This window comes from Lutra lutra, chromosome 1, assembly GCF_902655055.1.
Source record: "Lutra lutra chromosome 1, mLutLut1.2, whole genome shotgun sequence".
Taxonomy (NCBI): domain Eukaryota; kingdom Metazoa; phylum Chordata; class Mammalia; order Carnivora; family Mustelidae; genus Lutra; species Lutra lutra.
In genome coordinates, this window is record NC_062278.1 from 85631070 (window position 1) to 85656858 (window position 25789).

Genomic DNA, 25789 nt, shown 5'->3' on the forward strand with positions numbered 1-25789 from the left:
TGGCCACTGCCTACTTCAGTCTTCCAGGTTACAAATTACGAACCTGACCCTAGTTAATTACAGCTAAAAATTAATTTATTAGAATAATAAAATTTTATTTATTAGAAAAAATTATTTTATTATCAGCTATCTCACTGGATTGACAGGAAAGCTAGAGAATCATGCTCAGTAGAGAAGGGGGCACCAAGGGAATGTGGTTGACCAGAACTTCAAAGGCACACCTACAGGAAGACATTGTTCAAGTGCTATTAGCTTCATGGGATGTGGATACAGTGGTCATAGGAGCTCTAAAACATCCCTTGCTTCTCTGGGACATTTCCTCCAGTTTCAGAGCCCTAATAGCGCCATCCCCTTGACTGGTTTAGATCATGTATTCAAAGCCAGATTGCTAGGATTCAGGGAAGGAAAGTTACTTTTGTAGTTGGTGCGGCAGGTTGGGGTCGGGGGTGGTGGCGCATGAAGGTTAGAATCCTGTTTCTCACTGTAAGTTCCATAACAGTGGATTCTATAATTATGAGATGGGTGCTCAGATGTACTAAAAATAAAGGACAGAAATCTACAATGCCTGCTGTTTTAAGATGCCCCTAGTGCTACATTAGATCTACTGATGGCCTTCACCAATTCTTACTGCTACTAATTGGCTTCACGCCTAGACTGTGCCTTATTGTTATTCCTCCTGGGATGTGTTTTGATCACTTTCACAAGTTTATTACCTCAACCCACCTAGTATTCTTCGTGAAACTTGCTCTAGCCCTTTTTGATGTTAGTTGAACTTTTCAGGTTCTTTCCTACAATACTCTGGCATTGTTTTGAAAACAAAATTCAGACCTGGGACATATGTGATAAGTCTTCATGGCCAGGACCCAGATATTTGACCTGCCTCCTCTGGGATTTTCTCATCTGTAAAATGAATGAGTAGGCTCAATTCCCATTAGTCTCAAAGGGACACCAAGAGGCTTAACAAGATGGTGCTTTGAGATATTTGGAACACAGGGTGGCATTATCACATTAGTATTTTCACAAGCTGTTCACCTGAAGGGAGAAAATAAAGAGTGGAAACTTAATGCTAGAGAGGTTTTTGGCACTTTGTCAATTCGACATTAGCTTTGAGGGCTTTTGGAATCTTGCCTGAAATTTTCAGTACCAAGCAGCTAAAAGCTGTGTTTTTCTGGGCTTGTGATATTTCTGTCCCCAGGGCTGGCATTAAGCATTTGTGAGGGATGAACTGTGCCAGACCCATTTTCCAGTGTCCCACCAACAGACACAAAAAAAGCAGCGCACACTCTGTAAATTGCTGCTCATACCCACATTTCACACTTGGAACAGCACCTCTGACTTGTGCCAGTAGAAAAGGGATGGGATATATGCATGTGTTAAGGAAGCTCCCTGTCTGACACACAGACTGTTTGTGGCTGGCTGGCCTCCATTTGAATGGTCAGATGGGCCCTACGGAAGGCCACAGAACCTTTTATAGACCTTCAAAAATCATGCCCATAATAGTCTTCTTTGAAAGAGAGCTATTCATGGTGCAAGTGTCACTTCTGCCAATTAAACCAAGTAGACTAATTAGAAGATAGGGAGGAGAAGTATGTAGTTTTGAAACTTCTATTAATGATTTTGGAAGGAAGGGGAAGGCAGGAAAACTTGTTGGAATCCAAGTTAGCATTTATTTATGTCACTGAAATTTAAGCCATGTGATAATAATTATACAGAAAGGTTCTAAATGGTTTCCCTTTTTTGGACCAGAATCATTTTCAAATATATGTACCTAAAAGACATTTTTATATATATTTTAAAGATAATAATATGCCATTTATATATTCAAGTAAAAGAGGTTAATAGAAATTGTTCAGTGACAAAAGCTGAAACGTCCAGCTTCAAACCTGCTTACTCTCCTGTAAATATGTTTTGCATCTTTATAAAGACCAACAAATCTGAGCTTTGTAGGAAGAAGGGTGCTACTTTGACTTTAAAACAAAGCACAGGGGCACCTGGGTGGCTCACTGGGTTAAAACCTCTGCCTTTGGCTCAGGTCATGATCCCAGTGTCCTGGGATCAAGTCCCACATCATGCTCTCTGCTCAGCAGGGAGCCTGCTTCCCCCTCTCTCTCTGCCTGCCTCTGCCTACTTGTGATCTCTCTCTCTCTATGTCAAATAAATAAATAAAATCTTTTAAAAAATTAAAAAAAAAAAAAAACAAAGTACAGGGGCACCTGGGTGCCTCAGTCAGTTAAGCATTTGGCTTTGGCTCAGGTCATTATCTCAAGGTCCAGGAATAGAGCAATGCCTTGGGTTCCCACTCAACAGGGATTCTCTTTCTCCTCTCCCTCTGTCCCTCCCCTTCCTTGTGCTCTCTCTCTCTTTCTCTCTCTCTCTCAAATAAATAAATAAAATCTTAAAAAATAAATAAAAAATAAAACAGTGACAACTAGTTTATCTAAAACTTAGGAAATGAGGCTTCTACTTAAGTGAAATCTACCAATAATGGCAGGTTACCTTTTTTTGTTTTTCATATTTTCAATTACAATGTTTTTAATTACATTATAAAATTCTCTGGCTTATTTTATAACAATGCTTATTTGTTTCTAATTATAATGTGTATCTATGCTCATTTTAGAAAATTAGATAGTTTAAAAAATATATCTCACCCTTAAGCCAATAGATAGAAACTACCATTATTAATATTTTGGTGAATTCCTTGGAGTTATACATATATAGTAGAAATTTTATATATATGTAGACCTTAAGAAATATTCCTCAAAGTCTGGTGAATGTTTGTATAATATTAAATCATATAGACATATGAGCTATAATTCATTGAACCATGCCACTGTTGATATCAACAGCATCAGTATTGGGGGTGTTTATGTATTTTTACATTTCTGTTTTCTTACAAGAGATTACTATAAGTAGAATAGAAATTGTTATAAGATTTTCTAAAGATCAGGGCGCCTGGGTGGCTCAGTGGGTTAAGCCGCTGCCTTTGGCTCAGGTCACGATCTCAGGGTCCTTGGATTGAGCTCCGCATCAGGCTCCCTGCTCAGCGGGGAGCCTGCTTCCCTCTCACTCTCTCTGCCTGCCTCTCTGCCTACTTGTGATCTCTCTCTGTCAAATAAATAAATAAAATCTTAAAAAAAAAGATTTTCTAAGGATCTCGATATATTACATCATACTTCTGGAAGTGTTATGCCAATATCACGACTCTGTAGATTGAAAATAGCATGTGTTTTACTACTGGGTATTTACCCTAAAGATGCAAATGTATTGATCTGAAGGGGCATGTGCACCCAAATATTTATAGCAGCAATGTCCACAATAGCCAAACTATGGAAAGAACCCAGATGTCCATCAACAGATGAATGGATAAAGAAGATGTGGTATATATATACAATGGAATACTATGCAGTCATCAAAACCCCTGAAATCTTGCCATTTGCAATAACATGGATGGAACTAGAGGGTATTGTGCTAAGCAAAATAAGTCAATCAGAGAAAGACAATTATCATATGATCTCACTGATATGAGGAATTTGAGAAACAAGACCGAGGAGCATAGGGGAAGGGAGGGAAAAATGAAGCAAGAGGAAACCAGAGAGGGAGACAAACCATAAGAGACTCTTAATGTCAAGAAACAAACTGAGGGTTGTTGGAGGGGAAGGGAATGGGAGGGATGGGGTGGCTGGATGATAGACATTGGGGAGGGTATGTGCTATGGTGAGTGCTGTGAATTGTCTAAAAATGTTGAATCACAGACCTGTACCCCTGAAACATAAAATACATTATAAGTTAATTTTTTTAAAAAACAATAGAAAAGTGTCTCTTAAGTATATAACTTTTCTTCATTAACACTGCCAACACATTGGCCTAAACCACCATCATATGTCACCAAATCATCACCATAACCATAATCTCCGATGTTGAGTTCCCCTCCAGTTCTCATCCAGTCTTCAAAAAGCACCCACTACAAAATCTTTGTTAATATATCTTCCTTAATATATAATTAATATTGTCCTCATACATGTCAATGATAGGGGAAAAACATGAAATAAAATGATGGTTAAATGTGATAAGGGTAGAAACTTCAGGGATTATCAATGTTTGCTTTTCATACTGGGTTGCACAGTTATGTTTCATTGTCCCAACCCTCAATTTCCAATAATAAATAATATCTTTCCTGAGATAGGACCTGGGGCTGGGGAGGGGGGCAGGGACTGTTCTCGGTACCCCAAAAAGTCTCCCTGTGTTACTTCAATTTTCCTCTAAAGAAAATAATCATCTGAAAGAAGGTTCTATTTCCCTCTCACCTCCCTCCCTCCCACAGAGTAATAGAGATAGAGAAATTATTATTTTCCATTCAATAATATTGAGTCAAATTGTCTGAATGATATCCTGAGAATAATAGGCTTTCAAAAAAGCTCAGCAGTTAATTTGATATCCAAGACAACAGAGAAAAGGAGGTATGGAGGGAGAAACGACTTCCAAGAACTAAGGGGCACAAAGATTAGAATTAGATATAAGGTCAGAAGCTACAAGGCAGTGATCTTGGGTTCATCCTAACTACAAAGACAGTACTCTGCAGATGCCATGTCTTTGGAGCATTGTGATCATCCATCTGGAATAGATCCCGTGGTGCTGAACAATGTGGACAAGTTATTTATCCACTCTTGGACTCAGTTTCCACATTTATACAATAAGGAGGTTGGATTAGTTGGTCATTAAGATATTTGGGAAGTACACTGTGATGGCTTCATGTACTAGGCAAGCAGCATGCTTCCTAAACCCACAAACATTTGTTTTAACAGCATTTGATAAATGTGGATTAGTTTTATTTACTACTAGCAGAATGTCTATGTAGTTCCATCTCTGCATCAATAAACAGTAAGGGACAAGTACTGGTACTATCAATTCAGTTTGGGATTTTCAGTGAGCTCTTATAAACTGGAAATGCTAATGAGATGCTGTTAAAATATCCTCCTTTGTATCATGAAACAACTTCGAAAATTGTAACTTGAGAACCTATAAGTACTTATTTGTAAGTCTACCTTTTGGCTGAGATTTGAGATGACATTTTTTTCTTTCAACAATACTCTCAAGTGGCATACCATAATTCATAATTTTATCTGGTTATTGTCTGCATATGTTGCAGAAAGTTGAAAAATTACTCAAATCCTGCCAAAAAGTATTTAGAGTTATTTTTTTCTGCTACTGAACTGTCCACCATCAAAACATTGTGAAGTCTTCATATAGAATCAAGGTTGGGCTTTTTAAAAGGAGTGTCTAATAAGGAAGTTTACAGCTGTCCTCAGATTATTCTTTTCATTCAATTTCATATTTATTTCAAAATAACTAAGAGTTGCCTCATAAAAAATATCATCTTCAGTACTGTCTACCCTTTAGAGAGTAAACTGTCTACCCTTTAGAGAGTAAACAAACTTTTTTTTTTAAGATTTTATTTATTTTATTTGACAGACAGAGATCACAAGTAGGCAGAGAGGCAGGCAGAGAGAGAGAGGAGGAAGCAGGCTCCCTGCCGAGCAGAGAGCCCGATGCGGGGCTCGATCCCAGGACCCTGGGATTATGACCTGAGCCGAAGGCAGTGGCTTTAACCCACTGAGCCACCCAGGCGCCCCTAGAGAGTAAACAAACTTTAATTGCCAAGATTTCTCCCCATTTCTACTCCAGTAGCTTAGCTTTACTTTACAACTCTAGTTGGGAGCTGTAAATGCTGGGAGCATTTATTAAGGGCCCTTTAAATTAAGTGGAGATAGAACAATGAAAGGAATGGGCACTCCACCATTGCTTGCAAAGTGGATCAGTCCTAATTCTGTGAACCAGGTCTGCACCTGAAACTACTTGAACACATGATACTCAAAGCAAGGGATTGCAGAAATCTCCATGGAGAACAACATGGAAGTGATTGTAAAAGACCCATAACACTGAAAAGCAAGCACCAGAAGCAATGAAGGAGAATAAAAGCATAGGAAATAAAATATAAAAATCAGGCTTCAATGTTTTAAAATAAACCTGGTAGGCTTATTCCACATCTTCTCTAGAATGAAGCTAAATGGGCATTTTGTTAAAGCTAATTTTGGAGACTTTTTAATATTTACCCTCAGTTTGTCTAGCCCTCATTTCATTTCAGTAAATGCCACCACCAGCATCTGCCAGATGCTTTAGCCAGAAACTCCAGTATCTCTGCTTTTCTACATTACTTCCAATCACCAAGTCTTACTATTTCTTTTCATTTAAAAAAATCTACTTGGCCAGTACTCAAGGAAAAACCTGGACTACTGCAATGCCCTCTAATTTGGTCTTCTCCCATTGTTACAGGTTGAATTGTGTCCCCTCAAAAGATGTTGAAGTTCTAACCCCCAGTACCTGTGAATGTGAAATTATTTGGAAATCAGGTCTTTGTGGAGGATCCAGTTCAGATGAGTTTATTAGGACAGGCCTAATCCAACATGACTGATGTCCTTATAAAAAGGATTTGGACTCAGAGGCAAACACAACAGGGAGAACTCCAGGTGAAGATGAAGGGAGAGATCAGGGTGCATTTACAAGCCAAAGGAATGCTATGGGTTGCCAGCAAAGCACCAGAAACTGGGAGAGAGACATGGAATAGATCCTCCATCACAGCCCCAGAAAGAACCCATCCTCCTGACACTTTGACCTCAGATTTTCAGCCTCCAGAATGGGGAGACAATAAATTTCTTTTGTTTAAGCCACTAACCCTGCAGTACTTTTGTTGTGGACGTCTTAGGAAACTAAATCACCTATCTTCTCATTATCTCAAATTCTGCTTAAGTTTTTTTTTTTTTTAACTGCTGCCAGATCATCTTTATTTTCCTCTGCTTAAGTTTTTAAAAAGATATATAAGTAATATATTCTCCTTATAAAAACCTCACATTTATTGAAAGCTTTTTTTATGTACCAGACACTAAGTGCTTTATATGTTATTACATCATTTAGCCCTAGTATCAGCCCTATTATCATCTTCATGTTACAAATGAAGACACTGAGGTACAGAGTAACTTGCCTGAGGTCACATGGCTATTATATGAGCTAGGATTCAAAACCACATGGTGTGGCTCTAAAGGTTGAGTGCTCAAACACCATGGCATAGCCCCTATGATTACCCAGTGGTGCCTTCCCCAAACTCCTGAAAGGAACTGCTTTAAAAAAGCTGTTAGCTTTTGTCTGGAATGTGCTCCATTACTATATGTGTATATACATGTAGTGTATATGTATGTCTCTATAAAAAGTTGTAGCCTTAAATCCTAAAAGGATGACACATATCTTGTAACTTGCTTTTTTTCACTTAATTAATCTTAAACACCTATTTTAGTAAGTGTATATATCTTTCTGTTTAATAGACCACTGTATTGTTTTATATCATGAGTATTTATATTTGTGTGCTAAGATGGGGGCAGAGGCTTTTGATCTGCCTGTAATACCTTCCAAGTAGTGTGGGGAGGGGATAGGAAGACACGTCTTTGAGACGGTAGCTTTTGGAAGAGAGGGTAGCTTTTGGAAGAGAAGGTAAGGAGAGTGTGGGGGATTACCCTACACCCAGCTTGGGTGGTGCTGATTTCTTCAACATCAGTTTCTACTGAGAATTGACTTTGAGAAAAAGAATGTGGGCCTGGAAATCTCAATAATTGGGATTTATATTCAACTAGGCCTCATTGGTAAAGTCACTTATCTTATCTGAGCTGTATTTATTGTATTTAGAAAGGCAGAGGTCACAGTTTCTGTCCTTCATTGTCATAACATTTCTGTGAGTAAAAAATTAAATGAAATCAAACAGCTTGTAGACATAATTATTTTTATGATTATCATTACCTTCATACTGTTTCCAGGTACTAGATATCAGAAATATTGGTTTATAGAGTTTTTGGAAAAGAAACTACTATTTGGAATAACTTTTATTGCCTTTATGGGATTGTTTTAAGAACTAAATAAAGTGATGCATATAAAAAGACTTCAGGACAGTAAATGGAACATGGCAGGCATTGTGAGGTCTAAAGTTTCTCTCTTCTCTCTCCCTTTTTTCCCCCATACTTTCAGTGCATGAATGTCCTTACCACTTAACTTTTTTTGAAAGTTCTGGATTTACTTTTCCATGATACAAATTCTAAAATATTTACAAATCAGAAAATTTTCAAGCCTTCTAACAGAGGCAGCATTAAATCATCAATTATAAAGTGCACAGTTTAGTGAATTCTTCATTGGTTTTACAAACAAGATTTATTTGGCTGCTTACGTGTGTGTGTGCACACATATGCGCAAGTGTGTGTACTTTGTGTACTTTGTGTGTACTTTGCTCTCTGAACTGTCCAGTTATTTCCAAAGGAAGACATATCCCTTATGTTTTGGTCCTTCAGATCTCCTTTATCTCTGATAGTCTGAGCTTCAATGGGACTGTTTTTCTTTTTACCCACAGAAACATGAATAGGGAGCTTGTACAGGTGCTGCTTTGAGTAATAGAATTCACAACAGACCCAGCCTCTGTTATCTCAAACTAAGAAAAGGATACAGATAGTTCTTTGAATACAACAAAAAATGAAGGCAAAAGAGTAAAGTTTGAAGAGACACCCATCAAACTACAGTGACAGCCTCCCATAGGCATTTACTACACCAAAGAGGGAGGTTCTTTAGATTGATTACTAGAGCTTAAGAGAAATGTGTATTTTTCACTTGCCTGGCTCTGCAGCTGATATCCTTGATATCTTTGTTAGCATTGCTGTTGCCATTGCATTATTTTCATATAGCATGGTATGATCTGTGTAGTGTCACCCCTTTCTGGCGATCTAAGTGGAGCCCACCATAAGGTGAGAGATCCTCACTGTGATCCCTGATTGTCTGCAGGCCACTCCTGATATAGCACAATGTTTCTGATGCACACAAATTACCAGAGTATAGTTTCTTCTCTGATGGGGCCTTGGTTACCCTTTTAGGGGAGTGAGCTCTCATATGTTCAACCTCAAAGAAGGTTTAAACATACGTTCAGGAGTTCAGGTGATAGTTACAAACCCATGAGGGAGGATAGGAGAAGTATAATTGATCTAGCTACCCAATCTTCTTGTACCTTACAGTGAAGGAAGATCTTGGGAAGCTGAGGGTTAGAAGCAGGAACTTCAGAAGATGACTATGGGACTATTTTCTCCTTCTTTAAGCCAACTTGCTGCCTCATTTTTCTACAACCATTTCACTTAATAACCTCCTCTCCTAAGAAATATGCATTTTTTAAAAATGTTTTTAATTTATTTTCAGCGTAACAGCATTCATTGTTTTTGCACCATACCCAGTGCTCCATGCAATCCGTGCCCTCTCCAATACCTACCACCTGGTTCCCCCAACCTCTCACCCCCCGCCCCTTCAAAACCCTCAGATTGTTTTTCAGAGTCCATAGTCTCTCATGGTTCACCTCCCCTTCCAATTTCCCTCAACTCCCTTCTCCTCTACATCTCCCCTTGTCCTCCATGCTATTTATTATGCTCCACAAATAAGTGAAACCATATGATAATTGACTCTCTCTGCTTGACTTATTTCACTCAGCATAATCTCTTCCAGTCCCGTCCATGTTGCTACAAAAGTTGGATATTCATCCTTTCTGATGGAGGCATAATACTCCATAGTGTATATGGACCACATCTTCCTTATCCATTCGTCCGTTGAAGGGCATCTTGGTTCTTTCCACAGTTTGGCGACCGTGGCCATTGCTGCTATAAACATTGGGGTACAGATGGCCCTTCTTTTCACTACATCTGTATCTTTGGGGTAAATACCCAGTAGTGCAATTACAAGGTCATAGGGAAGCTCTATTTTTAATTTCTTGAGGAATCTCCACACTGTTCTCCAAAGTGGCTGCACCAACTTGCATTCCCACCAACAGTGTAAGAGGGTTCCCCTTTCTCCACATCCCACATCTTGCTAATTTTGGCCATTCTGAAATCTGCATTTTTAACCCACTATAGTAGATTATAAGGTGAAGACTCTGAGGAGACACATACTTTGAGAAATGCCAGTCTACCTAATGAAGCCCAGTTTCTTAGTGTGACGTTGGTGGATTTCCCGCCCTTTCCTGGCCTCCCTGGCCTTCTTCAGCTTCTTCTGCTCTTCTCTTGTACCCCTTCACCCAACCCTCAACTCAACTCCATGCAATTTTCCTTTGGCCAAAACTGAGCTCTTAACGTTTTCCAAACGCATGGAGTTACATGCAAATTCAGAGCTTTAGCACTGGCTGTAATGGCATGTTCTCACCTTCAGGTCTCACAGAGTTGTGCATAGTCTGAGAGAGCCAGTGAGGAGAAATCTGGTCAGATGATGCCAGCTTGCTGTCCCCTTGCACCCTCTCTGCCCTCTTCCTCCTCAAGTTATAAAGCTTCATCTCTGCCTCTGCTCAGTCACTTTTGTACTTTGCTTATACTTCTCTTATTGTCCTTATCACCTACTTAAAATCCAGTTCACCTCCTCCTTAAAGTTTGCCCTGCTGTCCTGAGATAAGCTCTTTCTTAAATGTCCACTGCATGTCTTCTGAAACTGTCTTGTCACCTGTCACATTCAATCTTAAAATTAAAAGCACACACATTTATAGCACTTGCTATGTGTCAAGCCCTATTCTAAGCATTTTATGTAAATTAACTCACTTAAGCCTCCCATCTACCTTCAGAAGTAGGTGCTACTGTTACCCCTTATTTCACTGATAAGGAAATGCAACATAGAGAGGATAAGTGACTTATGAAGTCTCCCACTACTAAATGGCTAGGCCATAGTTCAAACCTAGTCAGTTTGGCTTGAGATACCATGTTCTGAACCATTAATGTGTAATCTGCCCTATCTATATACCTTATATTTTATAGTTATTTATGTAAATATCTTCTGATTTTTTCTTTCTTCCATCTCTGCATACCTGTGTCTCCTAGTACATGGTAGGCACTTTCCAGATGCTTGAACAATAGAATTTTTTCAGGAGGTCCTTGAATTCTAAATTTTGGGAACCCCTATGAAAAAACCCTCCGATATATCTGATAATGGAATTTCCAATGGTGGTAAAGGTCAAAGCATAAATCCCTCTCGGCAGTTAGATTTTCCTATGATTTTTGTTCTCCTACCTACCTTTCCAAGTAGTTTTCATTTTCATTTGTTTTACTTTATCTTATGATATGTTCACACTTATATTTTAAATGATGGAAAGAAAAAGATCACTTGCAAATGCCAACTGGGAAAGTGTTTATTTTAAACAATGCTGTTCCGGTGCACCAGCTGCCGTTGCTATGCTTGCATATTGGTTGCTAGGGGTAGTGAGGAGAGTTAAGCTTGTGATGTCAAGGTGACAAGTTGCTTCAACTGAAGTTCTATTGGCTAGAATTTTTCTGAGATCAGGAATCCTCAACTCCAGGCAATTAGAAAGGTACCTGCAGAAATAACTTAAACCACAGAAACAATTAATTATAATCTAGTCATTTTTAAGAGTGAACAGAAATCTGGCAATTGATACAGACTTAGAATTTGAACAAGAGTTTTAAAAGTTTATTTCTCCCCAAAGGATGATACAAATCATTACAGAAGACTAATAATATTGTAAAATAAAAAGGGAAGAGCTGCCTATAATATCAGAACACATTATCTGTCCAAAAAAGGATTTGTTTAAATATATCAGGTGTCATATAAACATAGGAAAAGAAACCTCACCATTTTAGAAATTGTCCCACTGTGAATACAGATTTTTAGATTTATGTTTAACAGAAAATATTTGTGTGTGCTCATCATCATTTTTCTTGTATTTTACATATAAATACATCCAACAAGAAATCCTTAAGCACCTACAACATGTAAAACATCATCTTAGGCATCAAGGCAGAGTGACCAACCATCCCAATTTACCTGGAATTTTTCCCAGTTTTAGCACCAAAAATCTCATGTCTTGGGAAACCCCCAAGTCCTGGGCAAACACAGAAAATTTGATGACTGTACATGGAGGAAACAAAATAAGACTAAAATAGCCTCCAAAAAATGTTCATGTGGCTAGGAAAAAAAAAAAAAAAACTGAACAGCCAAATAGTCAAGGAACACAAATAATAAAAACTTACATTTATTGAGGGCATGTAAGGTAAATTCTATCATCCCCATTTTAAAGATCAATAAACTGAGACATGGCTAGGGTAAATAACCTAGTTAGTGGAGGAGCCAAAATTTAAATCCAGGTGTTTGGTTTTAGAACACATTCTATCATTAAGTCCTGTATGGAAAATTCCTACAAGGGGAGGGATTGATAGAGGCAGGAGCACTGGGGAAAGCATCACCAAAAGAGTGGATGACTACACTTTGACTCTAAATAAAAAGTGAGCAGGATTAAGAGAGTTAGGACGAAGTGTCTGTTCATATCTTCTGCCCATTTTTTGATATGATTATCTGTTTTGTGTGTGTTGAGTTTGAAAAGTTCTTTATAGATCCTGGATATCAGCCTTCTGTCTATACTGTCATTTGCAAATATCTTCTTGAAAAGAAGGGCCATCTGTACCCCAATGTTTATAGCAGCAATGGCCACGATTGCCAAACTGTGGAAAGAACCAAGATGCCCTTCAATGGACGAATGGATAAGGAATATACACTATATTACATATATACATATAATACATAATACTCCATACATACATACATATAATACATAATATTCCATATATACTATGGAGTATTATGCCTCCATCAGAGAGGATGAATACCCAACTTTTGTAGCAACATGGACAGGACTGGGAGAGATTATGCTGAGTGAAATAAGTCAAGCAGAGAGAGTCAATTATCATATGGTCTCACTTATTTGTGGAGCATAACAAATAACATGGAGGACATGGGGAGATGGAGAGGAGAAGGGAGTTGAGGGAAATTGGAAGGGGAGGTGAACCATGAGAGACTATGGACACTGAAAAACAACCTGAGGGTTTTGAAGGGGCAAGGGACGGGAGGTTGGGGGAACCAGGTGGTGGGTATTGGGGAGGGCATGTATTGCATGGAGCACTGGGTGTGGTGCAAAAACAATGAATACTGTTACGCTGAAAAGAAATAAAATAAAATTTTTTTAAAAAGAGAGGAAGAAGAGACGAAAACATCATTAAAAAAAAAAAAAAGGAAATCACAAGTCACTGTCTGGAGTGAAGAACAGGCCAAGCATTCTCTCTCCAGAGACATGAAGGAATTAGCCTGGGAAAGAGGATGGGGCCCTTTGTCTGATATTGCAGATAATTAAATGCAAAGGCAAAGAGAGAGGAAAACAGAAAGAAAGTGACTTTCCATGAGAGATTTAGTCTCTGGTCAAAAGCAATGTCACCTATTAGGTGAGGAGGTGGGATTGAAGCTGGAAGCAGGGAGTGAAGATTTGTAAGCCCTTTCTTGGGCTGTTTAAGGAAGTCTGGAGATGTCCAAGAGAATTTCTGAGGAGTAAGAAGGAGTTGAAATAGAATATTAATATTTTTTAAAGATTTTATTTATTTATTTGAAAGAGAGAGAGTGAGCATGAACAAGAAGGGAAAGAAAGAAATAGAGGAGAAGCAGACTCCCCACAGAGCAGGGAGCCAGACATGGGGCTCCATCCCAAGACCCTGATATCGTGACCTGAACTTAACTGACTGAGTCACTCAGGTACCCCAGTAATTTTTAAATTTTACGTAGTCATATAAAATTCTGGGAAACAGAAAAAAAAGAAATTAAAACCCAGTATAATTTTAGGTCTTTGTCTTACGTTTGTTTCTTAAACACTCAGAATTGTGGTGTACCTATATATCTGAATCCTGCACTTGATTTTACTTAATTTATTATCATAACTATTTCCCATGTTGTTCTATAGTTCTTTATAACCATCATTTTAACAACCAGATAATATTCTATCAGAGGTATATTCCACAGTTCCCTTAACCACTATGCTTTGTTGATATTCAAGTTTCCAGTGTTTTCCTTTCATAAATGAAGCTAGAATGACATCTTCTGTTTAAATTTTTTTCCCATGGTCTTACTAGCTCTTATATGGGGTTTTTTATGTTGTCTTTCTTTAGCTGCCATGAGGCTATGAAGAAACAAGATTTATTTTTTACTGAAGCATACACATAGTAAAAGTAACATATCCAAGTGCATGTTGTTTTCTTTAAAAAGCAAAAAATAAAAATAAAAATAAAAATAAATTAAAAAATTGAGAACTATTTACTTATTTCACTGGCATTTTTAATTCCTTTAAACTTTTAGATTTGTTTCCTTCTTTGTTATTCTTTCAGAAAGAGCCTGACTTACCGCCCCCCCAAAATTAGTCTTATATCTTATCTATAGGTTCATTCTTATTTATAGCTTTACATTTTAAGATATGACATATTGTAAGCTTTCTAAGACATAATAATATAAGCTAACCTTTAAAAGAGGACTTGGCTCTGAATAACACTGGGCTGCACACAAACCCTTGTTACTAGCCAGAAGAGTTAAGCTCAGAAATCCCTGCCTCTGCCTCACAGTTTCTGCAAACAGCCCATTTCCTATCCCAGCCCTACCATGTCTCTTCCCTATTCCTATCCCTCCATGACTGTTGCTCTTTGAGTTCTGTTGAGGTCTCTGGTTCCTTGACACATCCCCTTTCTTCAAGACTTTGAGCCAGCTTCATCCTCTCTTACAGCATCCTCCTCTCCTGCCTCATCTTTCTACCAACCCTGCCCTGCTGATTCTGATTCTTGAATCAGTCCATTTGGGTGTCTCCTCCACTCCCACATCTGGTGCAAAGCCCCACCAGGGTTGGGTCGAAGATGGTCTCTTTACAAATGTGGTCTTGCACCAAACTGTGTTCTTGGGGCCTCTTTCAGGGCCATTCCAGGTTTCTCTCTCCCTCAGCTTCTAGCTCTTGAACAACTTTTCTTTAACAGTACAGAGAAGACAGAGGCTTTCAGATGTGAACTTCTTGACCTTCCCATCCCACACCTGCAAATTCATTTTTATTTAACTCCTCTTTTCTTTCTGAGAGAAAGGATTGTTCCTCTTCCTGTCCAAAGCTAATCCTTCCATCTTCCACTGATACTATCCATTTCAGAGTCCTCTGAGATCATATCCCATCAATAATAAGTTCTCTTTCATCTTTACTGGCTCCTTCTTGCAATATGGACATATGTGTGTGTGCGTATATATATATATATATATATATATATATATATATATATATGCATACATATATATAATTTATATATAAAGTTTTATATATATATAATTTAAGTATAAATTATATATAATTTATAACCAAGGTATAGTACAATATTGGTTTTTTATATAATGTTCACTGATGCATTAGTTCAATATAATACCCAGTGCCCATCATATCACATGCTCTCTTTAATGCCCATCAGCCAGTTACCCCATCCCCCTACCCTTCTCCCTTTCAGTTTGTTTTTTAAGCATGAAAGAAAGATAGATTTGTATTAGGTGCCTACTGTATGTTGGTCACTGGAGAACATATTATCTCAACTAATTCTCATAACAATTTTATGAGTTAAGTGTTATTATCTTTTTTTTTTTAAATAAGAAAGCCAAGACTTAGGTTAACGAATGTTTTTTTTTTTTTTTTTTTTTTTTTTTTTTTTTTTTGCCATTTGGATTTTTTTATTCTCTTTTTAAAGGTTAACGAATGTTTTAAATTAGTAAACTGGCTTGGTCTGTGACAAAACCATGAATGCTACCTCCATTAGCCCACTCCATGTTCCCTTCGCTTTTCCTTCACAAACATATTTGTTAATCAAAAACAAATGAGTTGTTTAAATTCCACTTCAGCATAGTTTATTGGTCAGTTGTCTGTGCAGGAATTATTTAAAACATATCTACACATTGAATATGCAATCAGTAGCTTCTTAACCAATATAGAACACACATTATCTAAAGCATTACAGAAAGAACCCTCACTGACTGCTTGTTTCTTTACCCACTAAACGTGTGGGTATTAATCACCATCTGCAGCAACTACTTCCAGAGGAAGGGTAATACATACATGAATAATAATAGTCAGTGGTATGATGGCAAACACTTAACTACTGCTCTCTGGATAAAAGTTGTTGATTAGTAGTTTGCCAATGTCTGTGACATAAATACTTCCACCATAAGAAGTATTTAATAATGTCTGTGTTTAATAATTATCTTAAAAAATTCCTAAAAATATAGCAACCATAAGCATATCTGAGCAGGTTCTAGCACATTACTGAATTAGCTAACAGTTACTAATTACTTAGCCTGCTAAGTGTTGCATACCATTCTAAGGGCTCAGAGTTATAATCTCAGTAATCCTACAACACATTATTTCCATGTAGAAACTGAAAGATTAAGTAAATTGCCCAAGAACATGCCATTTAAGTATGGGGGCTGGTATTATATAAGACATCTAAAAATGCTGTCTTTCTTTATGAAAAAAATACACAAATATGTGACTATTTGAGCTTTTTTTTATTTCTAATGACTTAGAATGATCTGGTTTAAATTTTGTCATCATATAACTTATGAAGAAAATATATACTTAAAATAAATATGTAATTTCCTACCTCAGTAGATTTAAGTACCAGGAAGACAGGAATCTGATTTTCTGGTGTTTTTGTATCTCTAATGTTTAGCTCAGTACCCAGCATGTAGCAAAAACTCATAAGGAATATTGAAAGAATATAATATTTCTTAGCCCTTCATTAAAAGTTTTCTAAAATGTCTGTAATGTATGTAGATGTATTTAAAATAATTAAATATTTTATGTTTATATCCCTTGGCCAAATAACACCAGCCCTGGGAATTTATCTTTAGGAACCAATTCAAAAGGAGGAAGGAAAAAAAAAAAAAGCATTAGGCAAGGAAATGATCATTGCAGTGCTCGCTGTATAAGCAGAAAATTAAGACAAACATAAATATCCAAGAATAGGGGTGTCTGGGTGACTCAGTTGGTTAAGTGTCTGCCTTCAGCTCAGGTCATGATTCCACGGTCCTGGGACTGAGTCCCACATCTGGCTCTCTGTTCAGCGGGGAGCCTGCTTCTCCCTCTCCTGTCACTCCTCTCTCTGCTTGTGCGTGCTCTCGCTCTCTGTCAAATAAATAAATAAAATCTTTTTAAAAATCCATGAATAGTGAAACAGTTAAAGTATGATACATTTCTTCAAATGAATTTTGTGCAGCCAATAAAGAAGATAAATTCATTTAACATAAAGTGGAAAAATAAAGCCGTATACAAAGTCCACCTGTGATTTGATCACATAATAGAGCAGGCCATCCTACAGAATGACTAAAAGTAGAGGTTTTAGCTTTGGACCCACCAGAACTCAATTCTAGGATCTTTCAATCTGCCACACAATGTAGGGCAAGTTGCTTAACTTTCCTAAGTCTCAGTCACCCATATGCAATGGGGATAATTCTCAGAGTCATTGTGAGGATTGAATGAGCAAATATGGACAGTGCCCAGGACATCACCTGGCACACTGATCTATTACCCATACATACGGCAAGGACTGGCAGGAAATATGGGCAAGGGAAAACAACTGATGCTTTTGGATATGTATATGGGGATTGTGAATCAATTTTTAAATTTTATAACATATATGCAATAAAGAACAACCAATGGAAAAATACAATCACTTTTACAATATCCTACAAATTACGTCTATCTCCAGTTTAGACAACCACCTTCAGTCCAAACAAGTGAATTGGCTCAATCCGTGCTCTAAGACTCCTCTCAGGGACTTCACAGACAGGACCGATGCTTCTAACATTCCTGGCTCCTCATGGGTTGCTGAGACTCTACTACCATTCCCTTGCTTGCCCAATTTCCACCAGATGTAGAATTAGACTCATTTTCATGCTACAAAGATATACATAGAGTCATGCTCATCTGATAATGATAATGCTGTAGCCTGGTCCTTTGGATTCCTGATCCTGTGTGGAAGATATCGTGTAACCTTCCAGGTTATCAGATCACACACTACTCTTCTCTTCCTCCTTGTTCATCTTCCTCTTATCAGGTTGAAATTGGTAAAGATGAATTAAATGTGCGTGCGTTATCCCTCAACCTACAAACAACTCGGAATGTTTCAACACCTAAACTTTAGTTTTAATAAACTGTATTTAGTCAAACACCTTGCCAGATATACAGTACAGTATCTGGGTTACAGTTATACTCAAAGCAAAATTGTTAGGTGCATAATATATCCGAAGTCATTATGATAGTGTTCCATGTAACAAAAATCAATAATAATTATCTTGGCATAAATTACTTTCATATTTTAGGACCAAAAGATTCAGAGAAATTTTTAAAAAGATTAGTTTTCATATCTTCAAGTTAAACAGAAATAAAGCCGAGTGTTCAATGTAAGTGCAAGACTTGTCACCACCTGCTCAAATGTGAGAGTGGCACTTTAGGCATGCCCAAGTCTGCTTAGCTTATTCTTATTAGTGGGGGCATTTAATTAAAGACAGTTTCTCTGCCTGACCAGGGCAACTACTGATGAGAATAAAATTGATGGGAGATGAACAGTTAACAGCAGGAGATACATGGGAATAAGAAATAAAGGAGCCATAGTCAAACTGAAGAATATTGCTGTAGTATATTATATTTGACATTTACTGCTGTGTCTAATAATGCATCCCTTACTTCTCTCGAGCAGCCATGTTCCTTCATTATTTTAAATTTTGGGAGCTTTTCTTTTTGAAAAATGACAAAAGTCTCACTTCTCCATTCCTCATTAGGGTGCATATTTAATTGTGTTCCTTTGTTCATTATATTTGAATATTGCCATTCAACCAGAAGAGTGCTGGCAAAATCCTGTAAATGGCTATGCCTGGTTTTTCCAAGGTATTTAAAATTCTATCGTTGTTTCCATAAGCCACAGACAGTGGGTTATTTTTCATGGACAGACAGTGCATTCTTCTCTTGGGGTTTTTATGGACAGACTGTATAAAATGATAACACAATGAATGGGGTACCAGCTCCACTATATCAAGGGCTTAAATCAGATATTTCAGACAGAAACTCAATGTAGTAGAGCACGTTTCAAATAGGCTTGCAGGTACAGGCTATAACACAAAAATTTCAACATCTTTTGTGATTAATTCTCATGAAAGGTTAATGACATTTTTTACAATAAATTAGAGTTGAGGTGAAGGAGATTTCAGTAATGTAGGTTCAGGTGGCAACCTGAATAAAATTGATAAGATTTGCATGCCAGAATTAAAATAGAGACATAATCTATCTTCAGAATGGCCAGGGTTTGGATTATTGTGGAAAGTATAGCAAAGGTGAATCTTCTACTTGCCTGTTCATAATCCTTTTCATTCACGTGATAGTTTTTATGATTTTGTAAGATCACATTCACTATAGCTCATTTCATACGCTCCCTTTCTGAGAGAGAAGTTACTTCATTGTATTTGCTTAAAAAGAAACTATTTTTAATTTTAATTTCTAATTAACCCTAACTTAATCATAGTCATTAGGGCTTCCATTTTGTTGTTCCTTCTTTAAACCTGTTGTGGAAAATGGTCTAAACTTGAGTCATTTCTTAAAACTGTCTCTAAGGAGTGTGAAGAAATGTCTGTTTGCAGTTAATGATCCAGAAAATCAAGAATTACCCCCAGATTGCCAATGAACAATACCTTTATCAGTTTGAAATTCTTTTTAATGGAAAAAATTCACATGGAATTAATTTTTAAACATGGCCTTTAATGCAAACTTAAATTTCAACTACCCAGGTATGAATGTGATCCAGATCTCTCTTCTTGTTATATTTCTTCTGAGAATCCTAAGTTTATATGTAGATTCTCTTTATCCAAATTATTATGGCCACAGTCTTATAATTATTAGTATGTAATAAATGGATTTATTACACAACAAGTTATAATATCATGTAACAGACACCAAAATAGTTTGGTTTAAATCACTGAAATAATTTCAGCATTATATCCTAGAGGCTTCCCACTTAATCTTTATCTAATCATTATGATTGATAAACTTGTAAAGAGATGTTGTTGTACGATACACTGGAGACAAAGCATCATATTTTTGGCTATCTTAAAAATAATAGGGGGAATGCAACTGCAAATACTCATAAATGTAATGCTTTCCATGATAAATCTATTTTATTTACTCTTTTATTTTGTCTCTTTCATTCCCAAGAAGAAGATAAGGTGGCTTTATCATTAGAGTGCCTGTATAATTTATCACCTAAACTTTCAAGCATGAGAGGGTTAATATTAATCATCATACTGAGGCATAGACATAAACTAGCCCTATCCCAGGAATGCTAGGGCATATAGTCACCCCAGTTATCCCAATGCTCAGTACAATAAAACCATAGACTAGGCAAGATAAGATAATAGGAAAAAGAAGGAATTAGAAGGAAGGGGTAGTAAAAACCATTCAGGAATGCCTGCCTAACTTTGATCTATCTAGACAGAATATACATCACTTAGCAGGTTCAAAGTTGATAATCTCTCATATCATTATTTATTAAATCATAAGGAATCCTATATTAGTCAGGGTAGGCTAACCACTGTAATAAATCCAAAATCTTAGTGGCATAAGACAATAAATGTTTTTCACTCACATTATTTTTCAGTATAGATTGATGAGGCAATGGTGACTGATGGGCATGTTCAGCATCAAAGGCAGACAGAGGCACCCTTCTCTTGAACTTGGGACAAGCAAGATAGCCTTGGATAAAAACACTCAGCCAAGAGATGGGAGAAGAAAGAGAGTGTGTTGGACTGAACATTTGTCGTGTGCCAATTCTAAAAATGATATACCTCACTTTCTCCTATATTCCATGGCCAAAACTCAATCGTATGACCCCACCTAGCTTCACGAGAGACTAGGGAATGTGGTCTGGCTGACCACTAGGAGGAAGTGAAAATGGGGTTTGGTGAACACACTGCATTCTCTATCCCTCTCCTCCATTCCGGTTACCAAGTACTCATTTCACTCTTTCTCTTTTACACAGATTAAGGAAATCTCATATGGTTTCTGCATGGAGTTCAAATTCTGTGATCTCTGGGAGGTGCCCAGTTCTCTTTATCAGTTTCTGATATGGCTCCTTATAACCTGCTGACCCATGAACTAGAAAGGCAAATTATCATCTCCCCACCACACTTCTCCATACATTCAGTAGACCATGGTGGAATAGGGATAAACATCATGGTTAACATTTTCTGTAGGGAAAGATAATAATCAACTAGAAGGCATTTTTCTTACCTTTGCTTTTATAGAACATTGCATTATTCTTTAACTTCAATCACAAATGTCATCTTCTTTCTTTTTCACTGTTATTCCTCTTGAGAAACTACCCAAGTATTTGTATCATATTAAGAATATATTAAATCTGTTTGTTTTCTTGTAGTTCAGATTAGAAACTATGCAGCTACTAAGTTAGACCCTCTACAGTCCTTATTCTTTAAAGTATATAATGGAGTTAATAAGAGAAAAAGCTTCTTTATCAGTGATTATAAGGCTTATGGAAGATTTATAAGCATTAAAGGAGTTGAGAAAATCACTTCTTAACCAAGATACATAGGAGAGAAGGAAATAGTATAAAAGCAAAATTATTAGTTTCTTGACATTCAAATTATTGTTAACTGGCTTATATCTTTCTATGCCTCCCTAAACTGGGCACTTTACATTTGTTTGTTTTTATCTTTAGTGCCTAGGAACCATAAAGATATCACTTCATTTTGTTGGCACAAACATTACCAGTGTAGAGAACTGGGAAAATAAGTGAAAGTCTGACAATATTTTTTGAAGGCTTTGAATTCTGAAATAAAAATTAAGGAATAGCAAATAAACAGTTTAAAAATGTTTTATTTCAAAATAATTTTAGACTTACAGAAGAATTGCAATCATGGTATAGAGAATTCCTATATACCCTCCACCCAATTTCTCCTAATGTTAACACCTAACATAACCATGGTACAATTTTCAAAAGTGAGAAATTAACTTTGTATAATACTGTTAACCAAACCCTAGACTTTATGTAGATCTTATCATTTTTTCCACTAATGTCGTTTTCTGTATAGGTATCTGATCCAGGACCCTATGTTGCCTTTTATTGTCATGTCTCAGTCTCCTCTAATCTATGTTGATTACTCATTATTTCCATGTCTTCCATCACCTTAACTTTTGCAAAGAATATTTTTGGGTATTTAGTAGAATAGTCAGAAATTTTGATTTGCATGGGTTTTTCTCAGGGTTAAATTAAGGTTATGGAATTTAGGGAAGAATGCCATAGAAGTAAAGTGACTGCTTTATTGTGTCGTATAGGGAGCCATATGGTATCGAACTGACTTATCATTAGTGATGTTTTCTTTTATCACTTGGGTAGGTGATACCTGTCAGGTTTCTCTACTATAAAGGTACTGATGTTCTCATTAATAAATATTTTGGGGGAGATACTTTGGTCACTGTTTGTGTCTCATGTCTCACTACAGACACCCGCTTTCCCCTAGATTCTAGGTAGTTGGTTGCCCTGCACCCTCAGCACTCTGATAGGTAAAAGAATTTGTGAATATGCTGTTTATTCAGCATTTTTGTTGTAAGTTTGAGAGTGTTGTTGTTTCCACCTCTCAGCAAAAACTAAAAAATCCAGTATTTGAGGTTTAAATAAATACTCTTTTTTAAAAAGATATTTATTTATTTACTTAGAGAAGGAACTGGGAAGAGAAGCCAAGGGAGAGGAAGAAATAGACTCCCCATGGAGCAGAGAACCTGACTCAGGACTTGATCTCAGGACGCTGGGATTGTGACCTGAGCCAAAGACAGACAATTAACCAACTGAGCCACCTAGGCAGTCCTAAATAAATACTCTTAAAATTAACTGTTACTGTTAATTAGTTGTCATGTTAGTCAGTACTCCAATATCCAGTCCATTGAAGAAGATCAGTCTTAGTCAAATTCTATCAGTTCATTTACCCTGCCAGTAATTGGTTTTGAAATAGGATGCAACACACTTTTGGCCAATGAAATTTGAGGGAAACTGTACTATGGTCCTCCTAAGGAAAACTTCTGTTCTTCTTATCCAAGAAGTAAGTAAAAGGTAGTTCACCTTCTTTTACCTCTGGATGTAACTGTTTTTGGGTGTATTGTCTGAGACTTGACAACATGATTGACCACCATCTTGTCTCTAGTAAGAAAAGGAAGGCAACACTGAGGACAGCAGAACAAAAAGAACCTGGAAAGAACCAGTTGTTTACTGGCATTTTTCAGCTGCTATTCTAACTACCTATGGAATCAAGCTTATCTATGGAGTTCTAGTTATGTTCAATAATAAATTTCCTTAATGTTTAAGCCCAATTTGATCCTTGGTTTTTCAGTTACTTGGATCCGATGTTTTATAACTGTTATCACCACTTAAGTGAAATATGATTTTTATGAAAATATACTACCATCTCTCTATCCATTCTACTTGTTATTCAAATTGTTACCAGTTCTTAGTTTTAGGAACAGTGATGCTATAAATGTTTTAATACATGTCTTTTGGTGAATATGTCCATATTTCTTTTCAGTGTATTTCTAAGAATGAAATTGCTCAGTAATCAACTATGTGCATGTTCAGCTTTAAAAATAGATACAACCAAATATTTTTTTAAAAGACTGTATCAATTTAGCCTCTCACCAAAATTTTTTGAGATTGTATAAGAGAATGGTCCAGTTTCATTCTTCTGCATATGCCTCTCCAATTTTCCCAGCACCATTTATCAAAGATACTGTTTTCCTTTGGATATTCTTCCCTTATTTGTCAAAGATTAGTTGACCATGGAGTTGAGGGTCCATTTCTGGGGTCTCTATTCTGTTCCATTGATTTATGTGTCTGTTTTTATGCCAATACCATGCAGTCTTGATGATCACAGCTTTGTAATATAGCTTGAAGTCAGGCATTGTGATGCCCCCAGCTTTGGTTTTCTTTTTCAACATTCCCCTGGTAATTCTGGGTCTTTTCTGGTTCCATGCAAATTTTAGGATTGTTTGTTCCAGCTCTGTGAAAAATGTCAATGGCATTTTGATGGGGAACCCTTTACACTGGTGGTGGGAATGCAAGCTGATACCGCCACTCTGGAAAACAGTATGGAGGCTCCAAAAGATGTTAAAAATAGAACTACCCTATGACTCAGCAATTGCACTACTAGGTGTTTACCCCAAAGATACAGATGTAGTGAAAAGAGGGGGTACATGCATCCCCATGTTCAGCAGCAATGTGTATAATAGCCAAACTATGGAAGGAGCTGAGATGTCCTTCAACAGACAAATGGATAAAGAAGATGTGGTTCTTATATACAATGGACTATTACTCAGCCATCAGAAAGGATGTTTCCATCAACATGGATGGAACTGGAGGGGACTATGCTAAGTGGAATAAGTCAAACAGAGAAAGAAAATTATCGTATGGTCTCATTCATATGTAGAACATAGGAAATAGTACAGAGGACCATAGGGGAAGGGAGGGAAAACTGAATGGGAAGAAATCAGAGAGGGAGACAAACCATGAGAGACTCAACTCCAGGAAACAAACTGAGGGTTTTAGAGGGGAGGGAGGTAGTAAAGTTCATCAGTGCTCCAAAAGTTGGAGCATGAGAAGCCTTAGTTGTTGGTTTTAGAGTGGAGACAGATGGGGTAACCAGAAATGGGTATTAAGGAGGGCACATGTTTTGATGAGCACTGGGTGTTATATGCAATTAATGAATCATTGAACACTACATCAAAAACCAATGACTTACTATGTGTTGGCTAATTGAACATAATAATAAATAAAGATTGTGAGAGTTATAGTTGCTCCATATCCTTGCCAACACTTGGTATTTTTTTAAAAGATTTTATTTATTTATTTGACAGACAGAGATCACAAGTAGGCAGAGAGGAAGGCAGAGAGAGAGGAGGAAGCAGGCTCCCCGCTGAGCAGAGAGCCCGATGTGGGACTCGATTCCAGGACCCTGGGATCATGACCTGAGCTGAAGGCAGAGGCTTTAACCCGCTGAGCCACCCAGGCGCCCCCCAACACTTGGTATTATTAGGCTTTTATTTAGGCATTTTGATTCAGTGTATGGGTAGTAGTATCACATTGTGACAAATTATCTTTATATACATATTAATGTTTATATTCATATTCATTCTACGTCAATTTCTTTATTATAAATCATAGCCTGGATGCAAATTTTTGAGAAACTACTAAAAACAATTAATATTCATGTAAACTAAAGGTCTTTATAATGTACTTGGAAGTAAAGTGATGAAAAAGGAATTATGTTAAGCTTAAATGTACTTTGTCCAATGAATAAGCTCTAGTCCACTTCTAAGGATAGAGTTGTTTTGTAAAGTAGAGTAGTAAGATAAAAGAAAAGGCTTCAGCTTATAACATGTGAGAAATGAAACGTACCAATAGGAGAGACATAAAAAGGCATGATGCAAAGAAGAACTTTCATCAAATCATTTACTCTTTTTGGAGTCACTATAAAGTGAGTAATAGAGTTAGATGGCTTCTATATTTTCCCTCCATCTATGACATTCTATGGTTATTTATTTTCTCCTCAAGAATATTATTTATATTCTTTTTTTATCCAAATATTGGTTGTCATCCACACAAAACCCAAAGACCAGTTGTGGCTCATGAGGGCTCCCTGAGGCTCAAATCATTTCCCATACACCCTGGAGAACAGGTGCCTTGATGGAAGGATCTCTTTGATTCACATTTGAATATGAGCAGTGGTGATATGGAAACTTCTTTGGAGAAAATGTTTCATTTTTCTCTACATGCTGAAATTTGGACTTGTA

At 37.0% G+C, this 25789-nt stretch overlaps 1 protein-coding gene across 2 annotated transcripts in view; it reads left to right on the forward strand.

Moving 5' to 3' along the window:
- IQCJ (IQ motif containing J) overlaps positions 1–23241 on the forward strand; it is a 241104-nt gene extending 217863 nt beyond the window's left edge. For both annotated transcript variants that reach the window (XM_047728966.1, XM_047728957.1), the window contains exon 5: positions 23152–23241. In XM_047728966.1, coding sequence (XP_047584922.1) covers positions 23152–23154 — 3 coding nt within the window. In that variant the 3' untranslated portion in view covers positions 23155–23241. The remainder of the gene's footprint in view (positions 1–23151) is intronic.
- Positions 23242–25789: the final 2548 nt, after the last annotated feature.